Source organism: Ornithorhynchus anatinus, chromosome 2 (genome assembly GCF_004115215.2).
Source record: "Ornithorhynchus anatinus isolate Pmale09 chromosome 2, mOrnAna1.pri.v4, whole genome shotgun sequence".
NCBI classification, from domain to species: Eukaryota; Metazoa; Chordata; class Mammalia; order Monotremata; family Ornithorhynchidae; genus Ornithorhynchus; species Ornithorhynchus anatinus.
In genome coordinates, this window is record NC_041729.1 from 89,996,104 (window position 1) to 90,018,340 (window position 22,237).

The 22,237-nt window shown below is 41.9% G+C and overlaps 1 protein-coding gene and 1 non-coding gene across 7 annotated transcripts in view; both read left to right on the plus strand.

Moving 5' to 3' along the window:
- AHI1 (Abelson helper integration site 1) overlaps window positions 1-22,237 on the plus strand; it is a 248,316-nt gene that overhangs the window by 48,624 nt on the left and 177,455 nt on the right. For 5 of the 6 annotated variants that reach the window (XR_003754689.2, XM_029052155.2, XM_029052164.2 and 2 more), the window contains exons 9-11: window positions 2,621-2,806; window positions 5,727-5,879; window positions 18,093-18,225. Coding sequence is in view for 5 of the 6 variants with exons in the window: in XM_029052155.2 (XP_028907988.1) it covers window positions 2,621-2,806; window positions 5,727-5,879; window positions 18,093-18,225 (472 nt within the window). In the remaining variant the exon portion in view is untranslated. The remainder of the gene's footprint in view (window positions 1-2,620; window positions 2,807-5,726; window positions 5,880-18,092; window positions 18,226-22,237) is intronic. The other variant, XM_039911176.1, reaches the window with a different exon arrangement.
- Window positions 19,252-19,389, plus strand: LOC114809881. The gene has a single exon (XR_003757653.1). It is a non-coding gene; the product is annotated as a small nucleolar RNA SNORA7 (small nucleolar RNA).

Below are 22,237 nucleotides of genomic sequence, written 5' to 3' on the forward strand. Positions count from 1 at the left end.
ACTAAGCACTTGGGATTATATAACACAATATAATAGACACATTCCCGGCCCAGAATGAGCTTACAGTGTAGCATCAGCTGTATCCTGTCTAAAATTGCCCTCTGGAGTCAGTTTAGGAGAGTCCTGACACCTGTTGGACTTCACTGACTCCTGAAGCCCTCCAGTTCTTCCCTTCCTGGGATGCCCAGATCTGTGGGTCCCTCCCTAGTGAACCCCAAATCCCTGTATCCCGATTATCGGGACTCTCCTCTGTCTTAACCCCAGGCATCTCCCTGAAGGCGAGGGGGTCATTCTCAGACTAGCCTTCCATCCCCTTTCCCAGGGCTGGCTACGAGAAGTTCACGGAAAAAAAAATTCTTCTCCTGCCTTGGTTTCCGGGGTCATGTTCAGAGACCTCAATAAGTTTGACTAGATTTCTTACAAATACGCTTATCCCATTTTATTTTTTTATGGCACCTGTTGAGTGCTTCCTAGATGTCGAACACTATTCTGAGCACTGGGGTAGTAATTTGTACAAGCCCTGTCCTGCATGGGGTTCACAGTCTAAGTATGAGGGAGAACAGGTACATAATCCCCATTTTACAGTTGAGGGAACTGAGGCACAGAGAAGTGAACTGACTTTCCCAAGGTGACACAGCAGATAAATGGTGGAGCCGGAATTAGAACCCAGGTCCTCTGACTGCCCTGTCCATGCTCTTTTCACTAGGCCAAGCCGCTTCTACTTTCTCAAGAAAGTAGGCAATAGAGCAACAGTTCTTCCCTGGCTAGGTCTCAGGTAGAGGATATAGGATAAGCAGGATACTCAGGCAATGGTTATATGATGAACTGAAAGGAAGGATATCAAGGAGAGCAGAACAAATGATTAAAAGACATGGTCTCACTGTCAAACACTACCAATCGACCAATCAGTTAAATTGATTGCGCGCTTACTGGTGTAGAACACTGTAGTAAGTGCTTGTTTTATCTTATGCCACTGAGTCGTCTCCAACCCATAGCGACATTCTGGAAACATCTCTCCCAGAGTGCCCCACCTCCATCTGTAATCGTTCCGGTAGCATATTCATAGAGTTTTCTTAGTAAAAATATGGAAGTGGCTTGCCATTGCTTTCTTCCACACAGTAAACTCGAGTCTGTGCCCTCGACTCTCTCCCACGCTGCAGCTGCCCAGCACAGCGGAGTTTTGACTTGTAGCGGTTTGCCTTCCAGTCGCTAGTCACTGGCCAATTTAGGAATGGAATGGGTAGGCCTCTGCTTGATTCTTCCTCCCATAGTCAAGACTGGTAGAGGACTGGAAACTCTACAGGTGCCACCCTGAGAGGGAGAGTAAGTGCTTGGGAGAGTACAGTTCAGGAGAGTAGCTAGACACAATCCCAGCCCTCAAGGAGCACGTGTACTCGTCTACTTTGAAGTGTTTCTGAACTGCAGGGAAAGTTTTTTTTCCCATTTCTTAGTTTCTAGAGGCAGGTTGGCCTAGTGGAAAGAGCACAGGCCTGGGAGTCAGAGGTCCTGGGTTCTAATCCCGGCTCTGTCACTTGCCTGCTGTGTGACTGAGTCTCTGTGCCTCAGTTTCCTCATCTGGAAAATGGGGATTCAATATCTGCCCTTCCTCCTACTTAGACTCTGAGCCCCATGTGGGGCAGGGGCTGTGTCCAATGTGATTAACTAGTATCTACACCATTGCTTTGAACAGTGCTTGTCATATAGTGAGTACTTAATAAATACCTTCCTTTTTCTCGTTCTTGTTTTTGTTCAATCAATTGTATTTATTGAGCACTTACTTTATTCAGAGCACTGTACTACACACTTGGGAGAGTACCATATAACAGGGTGGTGGTTGTTCTCCTTCAACTCCTTGTCCTTGTCCTACCCCTTGTCCTTGTCTTCCACCTTCCCCTCCTCCTCCTTTCTCTCCTTTCTCCTGCTCTTGCTCCTCCTCCTCCTCCTCTTTCCTCTGTTTTGTGATTTTTGAGTAATTGGAGGCATCTATTTCTAAATCATGTGACTGATACAGGCCTCCATTTTCTAGGCCTATAATTGCATGAACCCATCATACTTTATTTAGCATGGAGATTTATCTTGCTCTATATACTGGCAAAAAAGGAGATGAAACTACATGCATTTTAGCTTTTTAAATTATATCTCACAGAGGTAATTGGCTCATTATTAATGGCTGCCATATGTGTTATTTCTAGTATATAGTAGATACAGATTGCAGAGGGAATGTTATTTGGTATCTTATTTTATCGTCTTTTTCAATCTTTAAGATGAACAACTTTACGTACTCCTATCTGTCACAATCATTCCATGAGTGAAAGCAGAAGCGATTAAGCTACTGAGGCCCAGAGAGACTATAACTTACCTAAGGCTAAACTTTGACTAGGTGGGGGCAAAGACAGAACTCCCAATTTCCTTAAGTTGGAAGACCTTTCCTTAGCTCACTGAGTTACATTTTTTCCTCTGTTTAATCTCAAATTATGTAAAACCCTTAATTCTGGTCTAATTGGACTTTCTAATCAGGAAAGCATAATTTATTCAAAACAAGTTTTTGCATTTGTTTGGGTTCTTTTATTTGCTGATATTAATACCTTTTTCTACTCTTTATTTTTTGTTCTTTGCTTAGCTTGTGGGAGCCAATGGAGTTTTAAATATCAATGGGAAACTTCGTCTGCAACTATACACCCCACCTTCTAGGACTAGATCACAATTAAATGTTGTGGAGGTTTTTGAATGGTGGTCAAAATGTCCTAGAAATCGTTATCCTTCAACACTGTATGTAACTATAAAGGGTTTAAAACTACCAGATCATGTAAGTTGATGAGCTTTTTGTAGATCAGTAAAGCTGATATTGATACAATAATTCCAGATTCTGACCTAAAAAATTTAAGGGGAACATTTTGAATTTTTACTTTTTTAAATGGCAATCAATTATTTAAAATAATCTAACTGTACTTCATCTCATGAAATTGACATGTTGCCATATGATTCTTACTTATTTTTTCTAATGAATAAGTTTGATTGTTTTGTTTTTGCTCTTGTCTTGCTAATATAGGAAAGCAATAATAATAATTGTGGTATTCAAGTGCTTACTGTGTGCCAGGCACTGTACTACCAGCTGGGGTGGTACAAGCAAATCGGGTTGGACATAGTTCCTGTCCCATATGGCGCTCACAGTCTTAACCCCCACTTTACAGATGAGGGAGCCGAGGCCCACAGAAGTGAAGTGACATGCCCAAGGTTATGACAAGTGGTGGAGCCTGGATTAGAACTCAGGTCTTTCTGACTCTGAGGCCCGTGCCCTATCCATTAGCCCATGCTGCTTCTCACTTGGGCAGTGTGGTCTAAGTGGAAAGGACTGGGGGTTGTGAGACCTGAGTTCCAATCGGGGATCCACCACTTGCCGGCTATCGGACCATGGGCGATTCACTTAACTTGTCTGTGCCTCAGTTTCCTGATCCATAAAATGCAAATTAAATACCTGTTCTCCCTCCCCCTTAGACTGTGAGCTCTTTGTGGGCAGAGACTGTATGATATGAGTGCAACTGCCCCTATTCCAGGGCTAAGCACAAAATTTGGCACACACAGAAAGCTCTAACAAATGCCTCTGTTGTTATTATTACATTTGGGGATTACGTGCTTCTTTCCCCAATCCTCCCCTCCACGTAACTTTCCTATCCCAGTAGCCACCATCACCATTTCGAAGGTTCTGAATCTCACAACCTAAGCATTATCCTTGACTTCTCACTCTATTTAAATCCACATATTCAGTATGTCACCAAATCCTGCCCGATTTTCCTCCACAACATTTCTGGAATCCCCCCCCCCAACCCCTTGTCTCCATTCTGCTCAGTGAAGAATTGTGGGCAGAAACCTGAAAGAATCCCATTGGAAAATGAGAGCACCCTGAAAACTGTTCCTTTGAGCAATAGATTCCTGCAGCTTTTGTCGTTGTTGCCACAGTTAATTGATTGCTTCTACTGTATTCATCCTCTCATCGCCATCCTTTATATATATTAGTTCCTCCCTTTTTTAGAATGTGAGCACCCTGGGAGGTCAGGATAGGGATTAAAGTAATATCCTTGTACCTTTCCTCTGGGCTTAGTAAAGTGTTTTTTGCCCTGTCCACTTTTATCAGTTAGCATGAATAATCATCATCATCATCAAACACATTTATTAAATGTCCATTGTGTGCAGAATGAACTGAAGTAGGTGCTTGAGAATATTCAGCAAAAATAAAAGGCATAGTCACTGCCTTCAAGGAATTACCCAAACCAGTAAAACAGGATGTAATATATTCTCTTTCCTGCCTCTGTTGTAGGCACCAATGCTATATTTTATTATACATCCTCCTAAATTTTTCTTGCTTCTTTTAGAACCTACAAATCAAAAAAATGACCTGATGGTAATAAACTAAGGGCTTACTGTGGCAAGTGCTTTGCTGAGCACTGAGGTAAAATGCAAGAAATCATATCAAAGTCCCTATTCCACACGAGATTCGAAGTCTGAGGGAGAGAGGAAGAACAGGTATTTTGTCTCCAATTTACAATTTAAGAAACGGAGGCATAGAGAAGTTAAGCGTTTCGCTCAAAGTACACAGCAGGCAGGTAACGGAACCAGTAATAGAACCTGGCTCTTCTGACACCCAGACCCATGGTCTTTCCATTAAGCTGCATATTATTATTATTTTCATAATTATCGGTATTAATACATTTATTAATTGTTAAACATATACAAGATAATCAGGGCAGAACCAGTCCCTATCCCACATGGGGTTCACAGTTTAAGAAAGGAGAACAGATTTTCTGATACCCAGGCACATGCTCTTTCCCCTGGACCCTGCTGTTGCTTTCAATATTGCTATTACTTGTTAATTATCCACAGAGTAGTTACACCAAAATGACTTTTTACCTAAAGCTACTCTGCGTACTTCTGGAAAAATAACATTAAATAATCAGAGAATGGGGCCCGATAGCCTGAATATGTGAGCTAAACATGATTTCATTCATCTGATCATTTGATTTTCTAAGGAGGATCATCTCTGATTATTTCAGATGGTCATTGTCATCAGCAGTGGTATTTATTGAGTGCAGAGCACTGTACTAAGCGCTTGGGAGAGCATTCATTCAATGATATTTATTGAATGCTTACTCTTCAAAGCACTGCACTAAGTGCTTACTATGCAACATAGTTGGCAGACACATTCTCTGCCCACAGATTTTAATATAAATAAATAATTTATAATATATAATATAGTGTTACAGATCATGTAATTCAGAAATATATATATACATATATATATATGTGAAGCAGCGTGGCTCTGTGGAAAGAACACGGGCTTAGGAGTCAAAGGTCATGGGTTCCAATCCCAGCTCTGCCACCTGTCAGCTGTGTGACTTTGGGCAAGTCACTTACCTTCTCGTTGCCTCAGTTACCCCATCTAGAAAATGGGGATTAAGACTTTGAGCCTCATGTGGGGCAACTTGTTTATTCTGTATCTACCCCAGGGCTTAGAACAGTGCTCAGCACATAATAAGCACTTAACAAATACCAACATTATTATTATTTATTATAAATGCTGAAGGTTGGGGGTGGAGCTAATATCAAAGGCCCAAAGATTACAGATCCAGGTCCTGAAATATTTTATACTTCCTAGGAAAAAAAAAACAAGACAAAAGAACAACAACAAAAAAACTTGGACCTAATCTTTGAAAATTTTTGTGCCTGTTTAGGTTGATCCTTCTTTCCGGTCTATGATGGCTCTTCAGCAGGAACAAGGGAATACGTCGTATTGTGACCTTCAGAAGGAGACTACGAAGGGCACTGAATCAGATGCAGATGATAAAAGCAAGGAATTAGTAAAATGGTCAAGGCTGCCTGGGCAGGTAGGCATCTTTTGAAAAGACCCATGTCGTTCCTCTTCAGAAATGAAGAGGAAGAAGTGTGACCTCGTGGATAGAACACAGGCCTGGGAAGATAGATGAAGTATGGCCTGGTGGATAGAAAAGGGCCTGGGTTCCAATCCTGACTCGGCCTCTTGAATGTTGTGTGACCTTGGGTAAGTCCCTTTGCTTCTCGATGCCTCATTTCTTTCATCTGTAAAATGGAGATTAAGACTGAGAGCCCAATATGGGACAGTTTTGTCCAGTGTGATAGTTGTGGCTGAGAAGACCAGTGTTTTCCTAGCATACACACCATGTTAAGTTTACCTGTCTTTGCAAAAGAACCCTCCTCAAGCTACAATTTTGTAACTTGTCCCATTAATCCTGGGCCTTGCCTGACCTAGCCTGAGTGAGGTTCCAGGGCCTAACATCTATGTGGTCCAAGTCTGAGTGAGATCAGATGTGCCCTACCCCTCCATAGGCAGAGGTGCCCTAACTCTCCAAAGGGTCAGTGGGAGTGATGGTGCCCATAGCACTTGGGGCCTGGGTCCCCGGACTTGTATATCTCAAGTCTCTGATGTGCTCAATGAGGGCTCAAAAGATCCAAAATGATGGATTTCTGGCTTGTTCCTTCACAGCTTCATCCTTCCTAAAATCCCTGCTCTCTTTTCTGCTCTCTCTCATAGTGAAAATTTGGCACCCCCAACCTAGAGGTACAGCCCTTAGGCCTTACCCCCGCATGACACTGCTGTGCTATTGGGACACCTTGGTGCATATGTAGAAATTGTGGAAATTAATCAGAGCATATAGAATCTGCTTGATCCTCATCCTCTTTTTTCGCGTGCTCCACCCTGTGAGGCAGTATTGTAACGAGCAGTTTTTAGATTCCTTTCAGTTTCAATGTTCTAGGATCTCAATCTATCAATCGGTAGTATTTATTGAGCACTTAGTGTGTGCAGAGCACTGTGTGCAGAGCTCGAGAGAGTAGAATACAACAGATTTGGTAGATAAGTTCCCTGCTCACAATGAGCGTACAGTCTAGAGGAAGAGACAGACAATATAGACAAATGATTTACTGATTGGGGTTGAGGGTAGAGTTAGCATCAAGTGCTTAAAGGTACAGATCCAAGTGCGTAGGTGATGCAGAAGGGAGAGGAAGTAGGGGAAAAGAGGGCTTAATCGGAGAAAGCCTCTTGGAGTAGTGACTTGAATAAGGCTTTGAAGGTGGGGAGAATGGTGGTCTAGCTTATATGGAGGTGGGGGAAGCCCCAGGCCAGAGGGAGGACATGGGAACAGGGTTGGTGGTTAGAAGAGATTCATGTACCTCATTTTTGTGTCAAGTGTGGATCACATTTGTTGCTATGACATTACTCAGTAAGTTAAATATGTAGTAGGTTCTGGTCTCTTAGCAACAGAAATTTGTTCATCATAACTGCTCTTCATACCTAGAATGAATTTTTCAGATTTTGTAGTCATCCCATTAAGCTTGAATAGCTAACACTGTTGCCAGTACCACTAAGTGTGTGTACAGTGTTTTGGGTATATACACCATCAGTAGCATAAACTTTGACAATGAAGACTGTAGCTGTATTCATCACATATATACATATACGTGACAGATACATCCGTAGCCTTCACTGTCGAAGATTATGCGTGATGAATATGGCTATAGTCTTCTTTGTCGAAGATTATGCTACTGATAGTGAGATCTATCCCTGTGTGTTAATACAGCTATAAAGTCCCGTGCATGACCAACATACATTTTCTGCTCTATGAATTGACCCCTGCTGCAATAATGGTTCTTTGATATTGCAGCAGTGTGGCCTAGTGGATAGAGCACGGGCCTGGGATTCAGAAGGACCTGGGTTCTAATCCTGACTCCACCACTTATCTGCTATGTGACCCTGGGAAAGTCATTTTGCTTCTTTGGAACTCTGTTGCCTCATCTGTAAAATGGGTATTAATACTGCAAGCCCCATGTGGGACATGGACTGTGTCCAACCTGACTAGCTTATATCTATCCTAGTGCTTACTCCATTGCCTGGCACATATTAAGCGCTTACAAACACCAAAAAAAAAAAAATTGAAAGAAAAAAAGGTTGACCAAGCATAATTCTCATATGAGTCAGTTTTGAATTTGGTGAAGCAGGCGATGTTTAGAGCAACATTTAGGTTGAAGAGTACATTCCTAATTATGGCATGGAGAGTGTGTACCATGTTGTGTTTCAAGGGTGTGTCTCTGATTTTGAGTTTCTCTGTCTTTTGTTTTTCTGGTTAGGGGGGGAACCTCCCTAAAAGATGGTTATTTTAGAGACTGGTTAGTGCTTCCTCTCGTTCCCAACAATTGGGAAATAGACTGTTCACTTAAGGGGGAAGGAGTTTTAATGCCCCTATGTCACTAATCAGAGATCTGTAGGTCTAGGTAACTTAATCCTCTAGTCAATTAGTCAATCGGTTGTATTTATTGAGTGCTTGCTATGTGCAGAGCACTATACTAAGCCCTTGGGAGAGTACAGTGTAACAGAGTTGGTAGACACTTTCCCTGCCCGCATTAAGGTTAAAGTCTAGAGAGAGACGACGCAAATAGCAAAAGGATATGTACATTTATATTGGATATGTACATATGTACAGGTCTTTAGACTCTCAGCTCATTATGGGAAGAGAACGTAATTGCTAACTCCATTATATTGTCCTAATTGATAGAGTTCAGTGCTCTGCACAGAGTAAGCGCTCAATAAATACCATTGATTAGTGAACTTTTTAGCTGGAAATACCCATGAGGAAACTCATTTGTTGAATTCCCTAGGATTTAAGTAATGAAATTCATGCATTTCTTCCTGCTTTTAGGACACCTCTACTTGGATGTCCCCCAACACCTCAAACTTAAATGTCCAAATCAGAACTCCTTTTCTTGCCACCCAAACCCTGTCATCCTTTTGATTTTCTGTCACTGTAGAGAGCACCTCCATCCTCCCTGTCTCAAAAGCCTGTAACCATGCTGTTAGCTTTGACTCATCTCTTTCATTCAACCCACATAATCTGTTACCAAATCCTGTCACTTCAACCTTCACAACATCACAAATCCACCCTTTCTTCTCCATCCAAACTACCACATTAATCCAAGCTCTTATCCTATCTCGCCTGAATTACTGCATCAGCTTCCTTGCTGACCTCCTGGCCTCCTGTCTCTCTCCGCTCCAGTCTCCACTTTACTCTGCTGCCCGGATCATTATTCTACAAAACATTCAGTCTTTGTTTCCGCACTCCTCAACAACCTCCAGTAGTTGCCCATCCATCTCTGCATCAAACAGAAACTCCTTATCATCGGCTTTAACGCATTCCGTCACTTTGCCCTCACCCCTGCCCTTACCTTACCTTCCTGATTTCTTATTACAACCCAGCCCATACACTTTGCTTCTCTAATACCAACCTCCTCATTGTACCTCTGTCTCATCTATCTTGCCACCGAACTCTCACCTACATCCTCCCTCTGGCCCGGAACGCCCTACCTCTCGATATCGGACAGATGATCACTCTCCCTACCTTCAAAGCCTTATTGGAGGGTGATGCTTCGGCGTCACCCTCTCACTTGGACTCGTACCCTTTTTTTACTCCTCCCTGCCCCCAGGCCTACAGGACTTATGTACATATCCATAATTTATTTGTTTATATTAATGTCTCCCTCTAGACTGTAAGCTCACTGTGATCAGGGAACATGTCTACCAACTGTTATATTTTACTCTCCCAAGTGCCTAGAACAGTGCTTAGCTCTCCCAGACTGAGCTCCCCCTTTTCCCTCTGCTCCCTCTGCTCCCCTTGTACCCCCCACTTCACCTCCCCTCAGCTAAGCCCTCTTTTCCCCCCTTTTCCTCTGCTCCTCCTCCCTCCCTTCCCCTCCCCTCGGCACTGTACTCGTCCGTTCAACTGTATATGTTTTCATTACCCTATTTATTTTGTTAATGAGATGTATATCACTTTGATTCTATTATTTTGTTAATGAGATGTACATCACCTTGATTCTATTTATTTGCTATTGTTTTAATGAGATGTTCATCCTCTTGATTCTAATTATTGCTATTGTTTTGTCTGTCCGTCTCCCCCAATTAGACTGTAAGCCCGTCAAAGGGCAGGGACTGTCTCTATCTGTTACCAATTTGTACATTCCAAGTGCTTAGTACAGTGCTCTGCACATAGTAAGCGCTCAGTAAATATTATTGAATGAATGAATGAATGAACAGTGTTCTGCACAAAGTAAGTGCTCAGTAATCATCATTGATTGATTCAAGTCTTCAACAATTTGTACAGCATAAACGATTGCTCCATTCAACAGCATTTTCTACTGGGAAGGAAACATAAAGATGTTATTTTCTGTGCCATGATTGCCTTTCAGTCTTAGCCAACCAACTTTCAATAAGTGTTGCTGGGTATCCAGAAAAGAGAGAGTAGGTAGTTCAGCATAACCTATCACCACTTGTGGATAAATAAATCAAGCATATGCGATTTTGATGGTGGCATACCCCCAAAAAAGAAAAGAAAGACCTAGTAAAGAGGTGAACCAGAAGGCTGTTTTTTTGGTTTGCTGAAATAATAGAGTACCATCTGATAGTGCCCAGAGCAGCAAAGCAATTTTGTGAGCTACTTGCATAGCCCAGTCAGCTTAAACTGTAGACCTTAATCTCACAGTGCAAACAATGGAAGCAGGAGGTTGAAAGCCATTCCAGGAAGAACAGGTAGAAAATTCAGCAGCTAATGATGATCATTTTGTACGCATTAGTGGAAGGAATGTTAATTTTTTAAGAATGGTATTTGTTAAGCGCTTACTATGTGCCAGGCACTGTTCTAACCACTAGGGTAGATGCAAGCTAATCAGGTTGGACATAGTCCGTGTCCCACATGGAGCTCACAGTCGTAATCCCCGTTTTACACATGTGGGACCTGAGGCCCAAAAAAGTGAAGTGATTTGTCCAAGGTCACACAGCAGTCAAGTGGTGGAGCCAGGACTAGAACTCAGCTCTTTCTGACTCCCAGGCTCTATCCACTAGGATACACTGCTTCTCTAGTCAATCATGAATGTTCATTGAGCGCTTACTGTGTGTAGTGCACTGTACTAAGCACTTGGGAGGGAGAGTACAACATAACAGAATTGGTAGACACGTTCCCTGCCCACAACGAGCTTACAGGCTAGAGGAGCTGAATGTTGGTCTCTTCAGCCACCTCCAAAATCTCAGCATCAGTCAGGACATCTCTGAACTTTGAGCAGGTGGAAGGAGGTGTGTGAGTGTTACTGAACTTCCACATTATAGAGGTAGCTAAGGCCCAGGACTAATGAGTACAGAACATGTAGTCTAATATTAATCAGTAGTATTTACTGGGTGCTTACAATGTTCAGAATACAGTACTAAACACTCGGTAGAGTACATTAGAATAGTTAGAAGCTTCTTCCCTGTGAGCCTGTTGTGAGCAGATTATCTCTGTTGCTGAAGTGTACTTCCCAAGTGCTTAGTACAGTGCTCTGCACAGTAAGCGCTCAATAATTGAATGATGATTGAATGAATGAATGGAGAAACTTGCAGTCTAGCAGAGAAGCTTACAATCTTTGTGGAACGTAACTGTTGAGACGGTGAAGGTGAGGGGAAAAATCAGAATACTCGAGTTGTATCCTTAGGCCAGCTTCACTTTGGCCAGGAGGCCCACCTGGGCTGAATTGAAGAGATAATAATAGCAGTAATAATAATAATAATTATACTTTTAATAATAATTGGTTATTTGTGAAGTGTTTACTAGGTGCCAACCACTGTAGTAAGTGCTACAGTAGATCGAGAACGTGTCTGCCAACTCTGTTACAGTGGGCTCTTCCAAGTACTTAATGCGGTGCTCTGCACACATTAATTTCTCAAAGAATGTAACTGAGCAATCAATAATCAGATCAGACACAGTCCCTGTCCCACACTGTGATCACAGTCTAAATAGGAAGGAGAACAAGTATTGGAATCCCCATTTTTCAGAAGAGGAAACTTAGGCCCAGGGAAGTTGTTACTTGCCCACAGTCACACATTACATGAGTGGCAGAGTCAGGAAACCTGACTTCCAGGCCTTTGCTTTTTCCACTAGGCCATCCCACCTCAAACTGGAACCAGGTTAGAGAAATACCTGAATCCAAATCTGCAGGGAGGCACCTGGAATTGCAGGAAAGGACAACTGATATTGGGACCCAGCCCTGCTTGAGGGTAACACTCCAGGCCACAAATGAATAAACGGGATTAGAAACTAGAATAGAGATCCTCCTAACTCCAGGTTGTTTCTTTTATGGTATTTGTTAAGTGCTTACTATGTGTCAATCAACGTTCTAAGCACGGGCATAGATACACGTTTATCAGGTTGGACACAGTCCCTGTTCCACATGGGGCTCACAGTCTAAGTAGGAGGGAGTAGGATTTGATCCCCATTTTACATCTCCTACTTCAACCCAATCTGCACGCTTTACGCCTAATGCCAACCTACTTTCTGTGCCTCCTTCTCATCTTTGCTACCACTGAACCCTTGTCCTCTTTCCCCCTCTGCCTGGACCTCCCTCCCCCTTCGTATCCAATACTCTACCACTTTACCCATCTTCAGTCACTGTCCCACATGGGGCTCACATTTAAAGAAGAAGGAGTAGGATTTAATCCCTGTTTTACACTTAAGGAAACTGAGGCACAGAAAAGTTACGCTATTTGCCTGAGGTCACACTGCAAGCAGTTGGCAGAGCTGGGATTAGAACCCAGGTCCTCTGACTCCCAAGCCCATGTTTTTTTCCACTTGTTCACACTGCTTCTCAGGTTCTGTGCTGAAAATGCATTATTCCTGCCTCTGTATAGATTCACTTGAACATCATCAATTACTTAGAGAACACTTGCTTTGTGAAGAGTATTGTAATAATAATGATAGTATTTGTAAAGCGCTTACTATGTGCCAAGCACTGTCCTTAGCTCTGGGGTAAATACAACGTTATCACGGTCTTAATCCCCATTTTACAGATGAGGTAGCTGAGGCACAGAGACTTGAAGTATCTTGCCCAAAGTCACACAGCAGACAAGGGCCATAGCTGGGATTAGAACCACGTCCTCTAACTCCCAACCCCATGCTCTTTCCACTAAGCCACACTGCTTCTATTGTACTGAGTGCTTGCCTGGAAATACTGAGAAAAATAGACAGTTCTGTCTTTGTTGAGCTCATGCCTAAGGGGAGACAGACCAAAAAACAAATGAATAGACCCAGTTTTGCCAGAATGTGTCCTTTCTTTACGTGTTTTGGGTGGAACCTTGCTAGGAACTTAGGCAACGTATATCCTACCATACAAGTCTCTGGATGTGGGATACCACAGTGTCAGAAGAAACTGTTTGCAAATTGCATGTAGCATTAAACCTAGAGAATACTACAGGGTGATGAGTATCACTCCTGAATACAGTATTTTCCAAGAATACAGCCCTTATGTTTTTGGAAAACTGATTGTAACTTAATGTCTAACATTGAACAATTAAACAAGAGCCAAAAGCAACCATTGCCTGCTGAGCTTTCTTAGGGTAGTATTATGAATCCTCTGATACCCTGAGGGTCCATCGGATATTAGATATTTTTTTCCACAGTGTTTCAGAAATTCATAAAAAAAGGTTATCCATTGGTCCAGTCAGTGAGTGTGATGTGAAGTCCTGTACTTGGTGCTTGGAAGAGTACAAAAGAAAGAAGACACAGGTTCCCTTGCCCTCAAGGAGCTTACAAGCTAGTAGGGGAAGAAGAAGAGCATTATTGGCAAATAGAAGGGAGCTAGAGGAAGAAGTGTACTTTCCTATAGAGAGGTGGGGGTATAGGTGGCAAGCTTGGATTAGGTGCCAAGGTTTTGGACCCTATGTACTTTGGATTTGGACCTTTTATAACACAACTTTACTTTTCATATGTTCTCTACTTATGGGGAGAATTTAGAGTTGTGTTTGAATTATCACACTGGCAAAATACCACACATACAAAAATCTAATTTCTACATGGTCTTGGTTTCACCAGCACTGTTCTTTCCTTGGCATTGCTATTATCATTATTAGCACTATTCTTATTATTGTTGATGTTGTTGTGGTATTTGTTAAGCACTTGCTCTGTGTCAAGCACTGTTCTGAGCACTGGGGTAGATACAAGTTAATGAGGTTAAATATGGCCCATAATAATAATAATGTTGGTATTTGTTAAGCACTTACTATGTGCAGAGCACTGTTCTAAGCGCTGGGGGAGATACAGGGTCATCAGGATGTCTCACGTGAGGCTCACGGTTAATCCCCATTTTACAGATGAGGTAACCGAGGCACAGAGAAGTTCATTCCTTCATTCAATAGTATTTATTGAGCGCTTACTATGTGCAGAGCTCTGTACTAAGCGCTTGGAATGAACAAGTCGGCAACAGATAGCAGCGTTGCACGCTGGAGAAGCAGCGTGGCTCAGTGGAAAGAGCACGGGCTTTGGAGTCAGGGCTCATGAGTTCGAATCCCAGCTCTGCCACTTGTCGGCTGTGTGACTGTGGGCAAGTCACTTAACTTCTCTGTGCCTCAGTTCCCTCATCTGTAAAATGGGGATTAAGACTGTGAGCCCCACGTGGGACAACCTGATTCCCCTATGTCTACCCCAGCGCTTAGAACAGTGCTCGGCACATAGTAAGCGCTTAACAAATACCAACATTATTATTATTATTAGATAGAGACAGTCCCTGCCGTTTGACGGGCTTATGGTCTAATCGGGGGAGACGGACAGACGAGAACGATGGCAATAAATAGAGTTAAGGGGAAGAACATCTCGTAAAAACAATGGCAACTAAATAGAATCAAGGCGATGTACATTTCATTAACAAATTAAATAGGGTAATGAAAATATATCCAGTTGAGCAGACGAGTACAGTGCTGAGGGGATGGGAAGGGAGAGGGGGAGGAGCTTAGGGAGATGGGGGGAAAAGAGGGTTAAGTTGCGGAGAGGTGAAGGGGGGGTGGTAGAGGGAGTAGAGGGAGAAGGGGAGCTCAGTCTGGGAAGGCCTCTTGGAGGAGGTGAGTTTGACTTGCCCACAGTCACAAAGCTGACAAGTGGCAGAGCTAGGATTTGAACCCATGACCTTTGACTCCCAAGCTCTTTCCACTGAGCCATCCTGCTTCTCTATCCCACGTGGAGGCTCACAGTTGAAATAGAACTCATCTCTCTCAACTCACATATTCTATCACAAAATCCTGTCAGTTCTACCTTCACAACATCCATAGAATCCGCCCTTTCCTCTCCATCCAAACTGATGCAATCACTGATCAGTCAATCAGTGGTATTTATTGAGTGCTAACTGTGTGCAGGGCACTGTACTATGTGCTTGGGGAAGTACAGTACAATAGAGTAGATAGGTTCTCTCCCTGCTCACAAGGAACTCACAGTCTACAGAGGAGACTTGTCCAAGCACTTATCATTTTTATCCTGCCTTGATTACTACGTGATTGACCTTCCTTCTCCAGACCATACTTTATTCTGCTGCTGGGATCATTTTTCTGGAAAAGCATTCAGTCCACATCTCCCCACTCTTCAGAAATCTCTAGAAAGTCTTTACAATCAGCTTCGAAGCATTCACTCAGCTCTCCCGGGTCCTACCTTACATCACTAATCTGCTACTCCAAGCCAGTCTGCAGGCTTTGCACCTAATGCCAACCTCACTGTTTCTCGTTTCATCTAGCCCACCACTAAACCCTGGACCTCGTTCTCCCTCTGGCCTGGACCTCCCTCCCCCTTCATATCCAACTTTACCCATCTTCAAAAACCCCTAAAATCACATGATTTCTATGAGGCCTTCCTGACTAAGCCCCCATTTTCCCTACCCACCTTCCCCTTTGTGTTACCTTTGTATCCATTAGGCACTTTCTACTCATCCCAACTCCACAGCATTTATGTACTTATCATTCTACTTCATTATTTCCTGTATCTGTAAGTCATTTTTATGTCTGTCTTTCCTTGCAGACTGTAAGCTCCTTGTGGGCAGGGTTCACTCCCTCTCCTTCCCTTCTGTGTTACCCTTGCACTTGGATTTGCACCCTAATTCATCCCACCCTCAGCCCCATAACACTTTATGTAATAATGTTGGTATTTGGTATTTGTTAAGCACTTACTATGTACAGAGCACTGTTCTAAGCGCAGGGGAAGATACAGGGTAATCAGGTCATCCCATGTGAGGCTCACAGTTGATCCCCATTTTACAGATGAGGTAACTGAGGCACAGAGAAGTGAAGTGACTTGCCCACAGTCACAGAGCTGACAAGTGGCAGAGCCGGGAGTCGAACCCATGACCTCTGACTCCGAAGCCCGGGCTCTTTCCACTGAGCCATGCTGCTTAATTCATTTATCCGTATTGTTGTCTCCTCTTCTAGATTGTCTACCAACTTTGTTATATTGTACTCTCCCAAGAGCATAGTACAGTGCTGTGCACACAGTAAGTGCTTAATAAATACAACTGATTGATTGGATCATGTCTACCAATTCTATTGTATTGTACTCTCCCAAGCGCTTAGTACAGTGCTCTGCACAGAGTATGTTCTCAATAAAAGCCATTGATTGATTCGATTGAATGATTAATACAAGAAGATCCTTTGAACAAATGGAATAATATTTAGATACTTCTGCAATATTGCAGTCATTCTAAAAGTAGCTTTTATTTAACACGTGTAAATGTGACTTAGTGCTTTCCAAAGGACCACTTTTAAATAATGTTGATGGATCTTTCATAATAGTGCTATGGCCGTTATCGTATGCTTATCTGAAAAGTAATCCCATTTTGTTTTTTGGCTGCATGAGGTTTTGGAATAAAGCCAACATTCTTTTTAATTAAGCACTCAATCTTATTGTGAAGTACATTATCTTATTATTACTGCATGATTACATTATATCATTCTTAATATTTAAAAATGGCAATATTTTCATTTCCAAATCTCATAGCAATCACTGAGGTCAAATTAATGGTAGTGGTAGTAAGTGGTAGTAAAATGCAATTAGATTTTAAATTTGGGACTGTCTCTTCTTTAAAAGCATGATATTGAGGGACCACTGCTTGGACCAGCAGGTGCTCATGTTCAAATGCACTGAAAGGAGGTTGAGAGTCATTCAGTTTCCTGTTTCTCTCCACATTCCCCAGCCCCCAAAATTCAGTCATTCATTCAATCGTATTTATTGAGCACTTACTGTGTGCAGAGCACTGTACTATGCATTTGGGAGAGTACAATATAACAATAAACAACACGTTCCCTGTCTACAACGAACTTTCAGTCTAGAGATGAGCTTACAGTCTAGAGAAAAAGTCAGGCATCATCATCGGTGGTATTTATTTAGTTTTTTTCATGTGCAGGGCACTGTACTAAGCACTTGGGAGAGTACAGTACAACAGAGTTGGTAGCCCCATTTCCTGCTCACAAAGAGTTTACAATCTAGAGGATGCCTCAGAATCTAAAACCTTTCATTCTTAGATACAGTATAAAGATTATATCAGTACTTCCCCATTTAAGGCCTGTAAGAAAGTATTTCAGGAAAATGATCACAAATACCTTTTATGTGGTGAAAATAAATATAAATTAGTATTAATATGACATTTTATTAAGATAAAAAATGTGAATACATTGAAAAATGAAAATGATCTAAGACAATGGAAAATTAAAGCATTTTGTTACATCTTTTCCTTTCCTCTTAATAAAAGTGTTAATGTGTTTTTTGGGGGTGCAGAAGTATTATGGAGAACTGAGAAATATTGTATTTATTATTATCTTTCATCATTCCCAATTAGCTGCATTTCTCTTCCCTAGTTTTTTAATCATTGTACATTTTCACAAAGCCATCATTTATATTTAAGAATGTTTATTTTGCTCCTTCCCACTTGAAGTCATAATCCTCTTTTAACCTCATAATTTCCACAGTTTTGATATCACTAGTATAGCTGTCTTGATGCATGGGGTGTAACCACAGGAAATATGAACTTCTACAAGCAGAAATGTGTTTTTCAAGTCTAGTAGCAAAAGTGGCAAAGAGAAATATCAGTTTTTATGAGGCCAAAATGTTTTCTGTGGTTTTAAAATTTCATGCTAATAGTAAAGTATTATAAACACAACAGTATGGAATTTTAAAAGGCTGTTTTAATGTCATGGCTAAACTGTAATTTTTCCAACTTGAAAATTTTTCTTTGTTTTTTAGGTTTGTCGTATCCCAAATAGGCATCATTTGTCACTGCGGGCAGGGGAGCGAGGTTGTTTCTCTATTAATTTCTCCCCAAATGGAAGAATATTAGCAGCAGCATGTGCAGGGCGTGATGGGTACCCTATTATTTGTAAGTTGTGAATTTGTTATTTTTAAAATTTTATAGCATTATTATGATTATTATTATTATCATTACTACTATAGTATTTGTAAAGCACTTACTGTGTGTCAAACACTGGGGTAAATGAAAGTTATTCAGGTCGAATACAGTCCCTGACCCACTTGGGCTCCCAGTTTAAGAAACATGGCTATGCCTGATCATCAGAGCATTTCAGGGTTTTTGTTTTCTATCTCAGTTTTTAGGACAGCACTAAAATTTTCCAGATGGTACTTCTAGTGGTTTTCAAATTTAATAATTCATAAAATATAGACGAAAGAGGTTTTTTGAATCCGAAGTTCCCGTGTACCTCAGCTCTTTCAGAATCTTCATCTCAATTAATGATTAATGTATAAATTTCATCATTTTTCTGAAACACCACTCTGCATAAGCCTTCCCCCAGTCCTCAAAACCTCAACGGTTACCCTGTCATCTCTTCATCAAACAGAAACTCTTGACCATTGACTTACTTGCTATATAGCTCTTAAGGAACTCCATCAATCACTCCGTGGTATTTATTGGACACCTATTGTGTGCAGAGCACTGTGAAAAACATTTGGGAGAGTGTAATTTAGAGTTAATAGGTACAATCTCTCCTCTCAAGAGGCTTGTAGTCTAGGTGAGGAAACAGACATTGAAATTTTTCAGCTTGGATGAGGTGATTGTTGAGTATTTATTGAACTCTTTTGGTGCACACCCCCAAAAGTCTGACCAACCTCACCCCAGTGATTGGGGTACTATAACCAGCCAGTGAATCAATCTCATTTATTGCATATTTACTGTGTGCAGAGCACTGTACTAAGCACTTGGGTGAGTACAATATAATAGAGTACAATATAGTAGAGTTGGTAGGTACGTTCCCTGCCCACAATGAGTTTAGAGCCTAAACGGGGAGACAGACATTAATATAAATAAAGAACTTACCCATGTGGCACCTATGTGCTGTGGGAATGAGGGAGGGGTGAATATCAAATTCCCAGAAGGATAAAGACCCATGTTCCCCTCTCAGGATTGCACCTGGAGAGTTTCCAGTACTCTACCAGTCTTGACTACAGGAGAGGGAGTCAAGCAGAGGCCTTTCCATTCCATTCCTAGCTTGGGCGGTGGCTAGCGAGTAGAAGGCAATCTGCTACAAGTCAAAACTCACCTGTGCTGGGCAGGAGCAGCATGGGAGAGAGTCGAGGGTGGAGATTCAAGTTTACTGCAAGAAAGCAATGGTAAACCACTTCCGTATTTTTACCAATATGGTAAAAATACACTACTGAAATGATACCTGATGGGGGCGGGGCTTTCTGGGAGAGATGTGTCCGTGTCTCGCTATGGGTCGGAGAAGACCCGTCAGCATTAGACAATTCAAGACAGATCCAAGTGCATAAAAAATGCAGAAGGGAGAAGAAAATGGGAAAAAGAGGGCGTAATCAGGGAAGGCCTCTCGGAGGAGAGGTGGGGAATAAAGTGGGGAAAGTGGTTGTCTGGCATATATAGATAGGTAGGGAGTTCCAGGCTAGAGAGAGGAAAAGGATTAGCAGTGAAATAGATGACATGGGGCCCAGTGAGGAATGACATGTGCGGGACTGGACTGTAATAGGAGTTCAGTGAAGTAAGGTAGGAGGGACAAACTGATTCAGTACTTTAGAACAAATGACAAGGAGTTTCTGTTTGATGTGGAGTAGAATGGGCAACCACTGGAGTATTTTGAGGAATGGGGAGGTGTGGACTGAACGTTTTTTAAGAAATAAGATCCAGGCAGCAGAATGAAGTATGGACTGTAGTGGAGAGAGATAGGAGGCAGGGAAGTCAATGAGGAGGCAGATGCAGTAGTTGAGGCAGAATGGGATAAATGCTTGGATCAGCATGGTAGTAGTTTTGATGGAGAGGAATGGGAAGATTCTAACTATTGTAAAGGTGCAATTGACAGGATTATATAACAGATTGAATACAAGGGTTGAATGAGAGAGATGAGTCGAAGAAAATGCCAAGGTTATGGACTTGTGAACCAGGGAAGATGGTGATGCTCTGTAGTGGATGGAGCCTGGGCCTGGAAGTCAGAAGGTCATGGATTGTAATTGCGATTCCACCTCTAGTCTGCTGTGTGACCTTGGAAAAGTCGCTTCGCTTCTCTGGGCCTCAGTTACCTCATCTGTAAAATGGGAATTGAGACCGTGAGCCCCACGTGGGCAGAGACTGTGTCCAACCCAACTTGCTTCTATCCACCCCAGGGCTTAGTACAGTGCCTGGCACATAATAAGCACTTAATAAGTATGTAATAATAATACAATGATGGGAAAGTCAGAGGGAGGACAACTTTTGGGAAGAATTATGAGGCATTCAATTTATACGTGTTAGAGATGTCCTGAAGGCAGGAGGAAATGCGAGACCAGGGAAGGAGAGAGGTCTGGACTAGATTTTTAGCTTTGGAAATCATCCGCGCGGATGGCCGTCGAAGCCATGGAAGTGAATGAGTTCTCCAAGGGAGTGAGTGTAGAAGTGCTACTTCATCTCCCACTGAGGTGGTAAAGATATCTGACCAAAGAACCACATCTCGCATGGATATCTCACATGGAGGAAAGGCTTAGTGAGAATCTGAAAAATATTTGGCTAATGTGAGTGGTGAAGACCACAGTGGCTTCTGAGCCAGTTGACTGCTGGCCTTGGCTGTGGGCCTTGTTGGAGTCTTGGTCCTTGTTACAGTCACTTTGGTCATAAATAGCTTTTGTAAGTAAAACTGTCATGTGCATTTTGTGCTATGTTGGCATGGATGAGACAGTGTGAGTGATCCAATGCCAGAGAAAACGGAAAGGTGAATGGGTGAATAAGTGCTTAAATATTAGAGTAGGCAAATCAAAATGCACAAAGGTGTTTCTGGTGACTCAATGCTTTTAAGAGCTGGGGAGGGTATGACTTTAAGAGAAAAAAATAATTGGGAAATGACTCCTGGAGGAGGTGTGATTTCAGGAGTATTTTGAAGCTAGGCAAATCCGTAGTCTGATGGATTTGAAGAAAAGAGTTCCAACAGGGGTTGGATATGAGCAAAGGGTCAGAGTTGGAAGAGGTGAGAGTGAGGGACAATGAGAAAATTCACTGGCAAAGAGCGTAGAGCAGAAGCTGGGGTATGGCAGTGAAAAAGGCCTTGAAAAAGTTTGACGGGTAGATCTATGGCTGCTATTTTATGATGTGGAGGGAAATAGGTAGCCATTGGGGACTTTGAGAATGGGGAGAAGTGGGAATAGAAAGATGTTTTAGGAAGATCATCCAGGCTGTGAAGTATAGTATAGACAGAAAAGGAGAAAATCACATCTCCTTCACCTTACATGCCCTTGCTCCCCTGTTTGTCAGACATTCAGTGTTTTCTGAGCACTTAAATAATCACAACCTCGCATAGAATTACTCTATATTCTACTTTTCCTATCTAATCTACTTTGGTGTCTGTCTTCTCCACTAGATGGTCAGACCCTTGAGTGTGGGAATCGTGTTTACTCATTTTATTGTATTCTCCCAGGTGCTTAGTACAGTTTCTTGCTTACAGCATGTGTTAAGTAAATACTTTTGATAGGGCATATTATCATTTGCAGATTGAGTGTTTTGGTGGAACAAGTGTTTTGCGGTGCAGAAAAATTCACAGCGGAGAGGCAATGGAACTTTAATACAAACAATTTCTGACTTAAGTAAGAATGAAACGTATTTATATTTGTGTGTGCCAATTCTGAATAATGCTATTTCTAAAGTAGGTTCATAGTCACTTTTGCTTCACCTTGCATTAGTCTCACTCTTATCAAACAGTGGTAATGTACTTTTGATGAAAGTGTGTTTAAGCCTAAATATAATTTGAAGATATGGAAGGCTACTGACTATTTTTCCATTCAAATTTGTGATAAAACATTTTATTTGGAAATAGGAAGGGCTACTGACACTTTCTTGATTTATTAAATTTTTCAGTAAAGTGGGTCTCCCTATGGCCATCCTAAGATGGTTTGCACAACTTATT